The sequence below is a fragment of the Clavelina lepadiformis genome, chromosome 3 (assembly GCF_947623445.1).
Source record: "Clavelina lepadiformis chromosome 3, kaClaLepa1.1, whole genome shotgun sequence".
In the NCBI taxonomy this organism is placed as follows: domain Eukaryota; kingdom Metazoa; phylum Chordata; class Ascidiacea; order Aplousobranchia; family Clavelinidae; genus Clavelina; species Clavelina lepadiformis.
This window is the reverse complement of record NC_135242.1, coordinates 16,477,997-16,485,866: the sequence shown is the minus strand read 5'-3', so window position 1 is coordinate 16,485,866 and position 7,870 is coordinate 16,477,997. Positions and strand designations below refer to the sequence as shown.

General features: G+C 34.4%; 1 protein-coding gene across 1 annotated transcript; it reads right to left on the bottom strand.

Annotated features, from left to right (window-relative positions):
- Positions 1 to 458: 458 nt before the first annotated feature.
- Positions 459 to 7,206, bottom strand: LOC143450193 (GRIP and coiled-coil domain-containing protein 1-like). The gene is made up of 16 exons (XM_076950640.1): positions 6,976 to 7,206; positions 6,740 to 6,885; positions 5,271 to 5,355; positions 4,762 to 4,931; positions 4,573 to 4,662; positions 4,365 to 4,493; positions 4,007 to 4,198; positions 3,191 to 3,372; positions 2,860 to 3,071; positions 2,674 to 2,777; positions 2,405 to 2,569; positions 1,779 to 1,978; positions 1,486 to 1,600; positions 1,244 to 1,380; positions 1,066 to 1,131; positions 459 to 927 (listed from the first exon to the last, which is right to left on the bottom strand). The coding sequence occupies exons 1-16, from the start codon at positions 7,061 to 7,063 to the stop codon at positions 771 to 773; spliced, it is 2,238 nt and encodes a 745-aa protein (XP_076806755.1). The 5' UTR covers positions 7,064 to 7,206; the 3' UTR covers positions 459 to 770.
- Between the last annotated feature and the right edge of the window lie 664 nt (positions 7,207 to 7,870).

Genomic DNA, 7,870 nt, shown 5'->3' with positions numbered 1-7,870 from the left:
TCTAGAATTTAGAATCCTATCCTAGAATAGCATAAAAGTTAAAAAAATTTAAGCACCTGCAGTGCTTAGTTTTGCCTTTGCAAAAGGTTCACAAAATTATTATACTGTAGTTCAAGCAAGTCGACAATTGTCAAATTGACATGACGCACGGTTTAATCCATGATGATTAATGCACCCGCATAGTATTGGGATGTGAAATGACAATCGACAGCAACATCTCCTGCACGTGCCAATGAAAACCTTCAATTATTGTATAATGTACATCCCTACATTACGTACTGGGCACCCCTGATATACACCACTAGCATATCTTGCTATTTTTTGCAGAGGTAGATTAATACATGCTTCACTTTCTATAACAGAATTTGCGGTGGCAATGAGCAGCTTAATGATGTCTTCAGGTAAGCAAAATGACGTTGACTGTTATTATATTCTTCATCTGTTCAAGTATAGCAAACCACCTTAATCTTTTGTATTGCTGATATTTGATGAAACTGTGTATCAATGGACTAATGAAAATATAAATACAATACCGTACAAAGACATGGTTCGTTTCCACCACAAATGCTTGCCACCCAAATAATAAATAAAATTGTACCTTCCATTTTCACGATGAGAGAGTTTGGTAAACATGCAAACACAGCCAACAAAAATCTATTCGATTCAAAATTCTGATAAAAACAATAACAGTATACGGTGGGCTATATGAAATATTGCACTTAAAGCTGGCAAAAATGAAAGAAAGCTGGAGTAATAACAAAACGAAGTTACTATTTCTTAACGCCTGATTTTCGTGCTTCTTCTGGACTAAACTGAAGTATTGTCACCAATGCTACTAGCATTCGCTGCTTGGCAGTGTAGTCAGCAGTCGTTATGTATCGATAAAATACATTCTTTAAGTACTCCATGTTTGCATTCTCTCTCAACCTGGACAAATTGAGGATTTAGAATATTGCTATAATGTTTTTATCATGAGCTTTTAGTAATACAACAAATGATTTTGACTTCATACGCAGAGATGTTAATGCTTCATTTCAGCATGTGAATGTATATAACCGAACATACTTGCTTCGTTCACATTCTGATATTTTTTCTTTAAGTTCAGCCACTTCCTGTGCATTTTTCTCATCCCTACAAGATTTGCTGTTACTGAACATCTTGAATAAATTAAAAACGCGAAGCATAATCTAAACTCACTTCACACTAAACAAGTCGTTGCAAGCAAGTCACACTTTTGCCTTACTTGGTTATGCTGGCATCCTGTAATTGGCGTATTTGAAGTTCAAGTTGCTTTTTGTATCTTCGGATGCTATTTATGGTAACATCTCGCCTTGCAAGTTGTTCGGCATAATGAATAATTTTTGAATCATTTGTTGAACTCTGAACAAAACACTCCTTAAACCCTAGTAATAGCTCAATGTATGTGGCATCAAGTGCATCTGTAAGGTAAATAACAACCAACTATGGTTGATAACATTGACTAACTTTGCTCATAATTTCAGTGAGCGATTCTTCCATCGGATCCTGTATATCTTCAGTGGTGCTTAAATGACGTCGGGTAGGTAACTTGCCATATGATGTTCCAAGTGTACAACTTTCACTGTAATAGGGTAGCAGTTTACAGTTTGTTTGGCCATATTTATTTAAGTATCAAAAATAAACACAAAAACTTATTGCTTTGAAGGAATTATCCCGGACATTTTGAACTTATTCTGGTGATGACATTATTCTCTTCTTGAAGTTAATGTGTAACCCTTAAATGTTGGCGTAAACTATACCTATGGTATGCGGATGAATAAGCTTTTAGTTGCTTAATTTCTTTGTCTTTGTCAGCAAGCATTGCAATGGTTCTTTCACGCTGAGTTCGAGTCTCTCTTTCTTTCTCACTTATCAGGCGAGAGTGACTTTCTTTGAGTTCTTCAATTTGAGTTTGATAAATGTGAGCCTGCTTTTTTAGGTCTTTCTTGCAATCGACTTCCTAAAAATCAAAAATTTCTAAATAACAAATTTGCAAGGCCTACCGTATTTATTTCATTGTAAGCTTTTTTTGTTAAGTCAAAACTTTATCTGCCATTTTCTTGTTGGCCATTTTTATCGAGAAAATATTCTTTTCTCTTTTCTGTATCTCTCCATTGTCATAGACAGTAAAGAGTACATTGCAGAGATTTATTGTACCATAAATTTCAGTGCGGCTTATTTTACCATTACAGATGATTAACAACAGCGAGCAGCTAACAAGTATTAATATAAGTAACAGTATGAATATTACAAGTACAGTACGAATAATTGAATATACATCATTTAAATATTATATAATTTGTTAATTTAAGAAAACAACCGGAAATTTTATTTCCAATAATTTATACATTAACCAGATAATTTAATGTAAGTAATAACTATGTACCAGTTGGACGCATTTGGCTTCTAAATCTTCGCATCTGGCATGTATAAGAAAATGACGTTCTCGTGCTTCTTGAAGTTGACGCTTTGCCTCTTCCGTTTCTCGATTTCCAGAGGTTGATGAGTTTACTCCACTTTTCATATTTTTTAGCACATTTTGTGCTCTAGTCTACAGAGTAATATGAGACATAAAGATATAATTCTGCTGAACTGAATTAAGTGAAAAAGTGCAAGTGTTTTTAATTAAAATTCATGCACGTATAGGTCGTATACTTTGTATCTTTCAAATTCTTCCTTGAGATGTAAAAGTTCTTGCTGTGATTCCAGGTAAAGTTTTTGATAATCTTCAGAAGCAGACTGCAAAGATCTTGCAATGTCTAAAAAATAGAACTGCTGAAAGGTTTGCGCAAAGGTATTAGCCATTTACTAATAGGAGGAAAAATGTTTAAGGACAATTACCTGTCAGGTCAACAGGTTCATTGCTTTTACTAATTGCTGTCTTTAGAAGTTCTTGAAAGTGCATGATCCGCTCTTTAAGGCCATCTATGTCTAGATCATCATCAATTTTAGAAGGGGAAAGCATGTTTTCTTTTTGTGATTTTGCTGCTTCAAGTTGCTTGGTGAGTAGAGCATTTTCAATATCAAGTTGGGATATACGATCCTTTAGGTGCCTTAAATATAAAATGATAAGAATGACAGTACGACTAAACATAGTAAAAATCAAACAAAATGTTTAGTGGCGTATTTCCATTTTTCATTATTTAACATTATGATAACCAAAGGCACGCACTGTATAGAGATTTGGTCCTTTTGTCTTCTACCATCATATGTACCAAGTTTGTTGGAGATTTGCACCAATCTGTTCTCAAGATCAGCCACTCTTTCTTCTTCTGCGTGAGCAACTTCTCTTTCACGCTTCTCAACTTCTGTCACTCTAGCATGCTCCTTTTCTAATTGTGCTTTATGTTCTCTCTGCATAATTATTGTAAAGTAGAACTGGTATACTTAACCATGTTAGGCTTAAGCTTATTCTAGAAAAATTAATGCTTAGTTATAGACTCAACCAACCAATTTTGCAGTTTTGAATATATAACATGAACACAGTATCAAGACTACACCTGAAAAAAAGTTTCATAAAGGCATAGTGTATGTGTCATTGTTTGTTACAGTACAAAAATATTATAACTGCTGGAAGCAACCCGTGTGCAGTGCGCTGATAATGAACTTGACAATTTGGATTGCAAACGAAAGAATATGACTTTAACAAGACAAACGTTTACAAAACTATTTTGATCGTTTCTTTTTTATTGCTAAGTCGTACCTAAATACGAGATATTACTGGGTTTCTCCAAGATACACAGGTTCAATTGAATATCTTGAAGAACAACTACAATCGCAAACTTTACTTGGACCACAAAAACTCCCTTGATTACTTGGCTCATGAACATTTTGCTTTCAATGACCATGGGCCAAGTAATCAAAATGATCTTTGTGATTTAAGCAAACCAGCATGATTATTTTGAAAGCACCCAATATTACCTATTCACTTGTATGGTATTTGAATATATGATAGTTCTATAACTGTGGATAGTTATAAGAAAAAAACCTTCATGTGTTCCATTTCTTCTTGGAGCTGAAGTAACAGAGGGGAAGGTGTACTAGCTTCCAGCTCTGCTGAATGGAGACGTTTTCGAACTTGATTCAATTCCTCTTCTAGCTGACGCACACGTTGTTTGTAATCTTCACTTTGCTGTGCTTCTATTTCTGCATTCTGTGCTGCATTTCTTAGTTCTTTTACCTGCGTATAGAAAGGGTGAAGTTAATACAAACTTTAAATAACCTACCTCATAAACTGATAGAGCGTACCACATGAATACGTAATTGAAGAGTACAAAATACATAACCTATAGTAAAATTACAAAGCTAACAATTAAAATTGTTTGCATAATAAAATTAATTAATACAGAAGTTTCAAGAATATTGTTTTTTGTTCTTTCATCGTTAAGCATTTTTTGAATTTCGCGCAGCATGATTGAATGGGTAGCTTGCTCTTGTTCCCTGTCAATTTGTTGCAGTCGCACTCTTTCTTTGAACTAAACAAAAAAGACACCAATTTACAAAAAAATTTCCAGCATTAAAGAAATGTTATTTGTTAACTGCACATTAGCTTACTTCAGTCAATTCTTCTTGCAGCATGGATGCTTTCTTAAAATTTACCTCACTTTCTTCATGTAGTTGTTTTATTTGAATTTCTTGTTCTTTCTGGTAAAGTAAAAAAATACAGGATCATGAAAAATTTATTACATATGATTTACAGAGAAAAAAAACAAGTTTGAAGAAACAAGTGAGTTTGTAACTAACTTTTAATTTCTTTTTCTCTGCTTGGTATGTGGCAACTATTTTTGATTTCTCATCTGAAACAGTGGAGAGGGATTGTGTCAAGGTATAAATCTGGGACTTGAGATGCTGAATACTACTATCTTTCTCTTCACCACTAGACAATGATTGATTATCAGCAACTTCATTCTCATCTGAAAAACAAAGTAAACAGCTAAAAAGTCAAGATTACAACAAGCAGAAACTAATCAAAAAACTAACAGTATTTACAGTAATAACGCATTGTAAAAAGTCACAAGAAATTAAGTATTAATTAGATAGTTATTGTTATGTCATAGTATACCAATTATGTAAGTATATATATGAATTGTACTTGTATGAGTACTTTTATATTGTACCCACATATTGTATATATCTACTCGAATGTTATATATAAAATTTAAGTACTAACCTTATTATATAGCCTTCATATTATATTTGTTAATAATCTGCTTTATTTGTTTGTTATGACTTATGATGAAACTATTTCATACCTTCAGTTTCATCTTTCTCTCGATCTATTTCTTGACTATGTTCAGACTCTGTTTCATCTACATATGCTTCTGCATCGCTGGAAACCTGCAATTATATCTGGTGTGATATGGGTCTGAATAACAAACAAAGTTTATCATAAAAATTTGTTTTTAATACAAAGCACATTAAAAATTTCAGAAAGAAATGAAATCGTTCACAGCAACTACTGTAAAACATCTATCCCGTGAGCAAAATGCATTACAGTTTTAAATACTACAGATACTGCAAATCGGAAGAAATTTGATTGTTTGATAAATGGGGTTTACAACTCTGATAGGTTAGACCCTGCTGATGAATTTTGTGATACATTTAAACAATATGTGCAATATGCTACCTGATGGCACCACAAGTTCAATGATTTATCAAACATTTTGAGATTCAGAAATTTACATAAAAACGTTAATCGTTTCATTGTAAAATAAACTTGATTAACAAAGACTAAGTTTAACGGCCCGTTCTGGAGTTATAATAAATGGCCGGTATTCAGATCCGATGAGGAATCATTGCAGGTTCTAAGTCATGCGGTGCATTCTGTGTGATGCATGAGCCAAATGCCACTTTTGCATACATTACGAATATATGCCAAAGTTGTTTGTAACCCAATTACAATCTCTAAAAAAAGAAGACATCGGGCTCTACATCATCTAAACAAGAGGAAAACGAAAAAGCAAATGAAATTTGCAGTTGCAATGGTTGTGCCAAGACTTGCATTTGCTCTGTGCCACGCTAAGGTCAAACCGAGTTACACTGCTTGACGTAAGTCACGTGGAATGCACCCTGGCATGCAAAACTTTCCTCAGTGTGAGGATAAAGGTTACCACACCAAACAAATTAGACCTGCACAAAACAAAACTGTTTTCTTAAAAATAAATTAGACTTCACTGAAAGAAATTATTATCAACCAAAGAAATCTGAGGCAGAAAAAAGAGGACTTGGTTAAAACTCTTGAAAATTTGTAAGAGTAAAAAACAAACTATACAGTATGTTGGTTTGCAAAAGAAATCCCATACGTAGAAACAAAAATTTTCGTCTGACAGTATACTACAAATGCTAAATTTTAGCTACCAAATCCTTCTGGTTTGTTTATTATAAATTGATATTAAAGTATATAAGACTGTTTAAAAGAGTTCACTTAGACGAGTCTTTGGTGTGTGTGTGTGCCATACTCTCCACTACAGGCTATCCTATTATGCCAGGGTGAATTCCATGTGAGTGATCTTGATCTACATTCATGTGGCATAAGCTTGGCTTGACTACAGCGTGGCACAGAGGAAACAGCCTACACATATTGGCACAACCATGGCAACTGGAAAATCACTTTGCTTTTATGCTTTTCTCTTGTGAAGGAGAATAAGAACATATTGTCTCTTTTTTTAAAGATATGCATGCATGAATATTCTTTTGTATAAAATATTTTAATTCAGTTTACAAGGGCTGTTCTTTTTGATCCCTCCGCGATTGAACGCTTTTTGCTATAGGGGCTTGATCCAACAGGAGCAGTTAGAGTCAAAGCCTTCATACTCTTTTCTAGCGCTTCTTTTTCATTTTGTAGGCTTTTATAGGCATGAACAATATCTAAAAATAAATGTCGTTTGGAAACCAAAGTTCAAAAATCTAGGCTAAAATAAAGCCAACGATTAACACCACTAGTCAGCCAGTACCAACCTCTAAGGCGACCTTCATAACGGTCTATTTGATCTTTCTGTTTCTCAACAGTAGCAAGAAGTTCGTCATTTTTGTTAAATTTGAACATCCCGGTGCTCTACCCAATCAAACTATTTAAGTTACGCCGTTCAATAATACAAACAACAACATACAGCAGTCCTCAACAACCAGTAAAGTAAGTAGCCTTTTGCCAAGCTTAGCTAATCGAGCCGAAAACTAGCTCATCAGCCACCAGCTGGAACCGGGACTTCCCGAAAAAGCAACTGCTGAGTTTCTTAAAAACAAGTGAAAAAAGTTCTTGCCGCTGGAGCTTTCACACATTGCCTTTTCCAAGTTTTCAAAAACCTTAGGAGATATTTTGATTAGTAAAACAATGTTAGTTTAGAATATGTATTACTGTAACAAACAAGAATAGTCTGAAAAAATTTTGCTCTACCATCCAGACACACAGGTAAGTTACATCCTGACGTGAATCGTTACGTCTTGAAAAACGTAAATGTGCCAATGCACCAGCATAACTTTGTCTTTGGTTTAATATACTGTATCTAAAAAGTGTTTGTATATTTATTTTGGCTTGGTAGCCATGCTGATGCTAGAAACTTGTCTTAAACTTTTTATTATGATGCACGTTTTTCGCTACAGTTTGCGCGACACGCTTTGCCACATTTTCCTGGCGCCTTAGTTTCTAATCTGTTCACGACGTTAAAACAAATTTTTCCCCCCATAATTATGGCAATAAAATGAAATAAATAAATGAACGAATTTTATATAAACATCAGATGGCGGCTTTGTGGCAAAACGGTTAGATCGCGCAATAATGCGACCCGAGTTCGGCATGCAGCGCAGCTACCGTTGTGAAACTCTTCAGAGAAGCGTGAACGTCACTTGCTCCTGT

Excerpts from the sequence above, each read along its gene's own strand:
- LOC143450193 (XM_076950640.1), bottom strand. The coding sequence starts at position 7,063 with ATGTTCAAATTTAACAAAAATGACGAACTTCTTGCTACTGTTGAGAAA. Across the intron at positions 4,199-4,364 it reads ACAATATTCTTGAAACTTCT|GTAAAAGAACTAAGAAATGC; the intron begins GTATTAATTAAT and ends TTCTATACGCAG. Across the intron at positions 3,072-3,190 it reads AAGGACCAAATCTCTATACA|GCACCTAAAGGATCGTATAT; the intron begins GTGCGTGCCTTT and ends TTTATATTTAAG.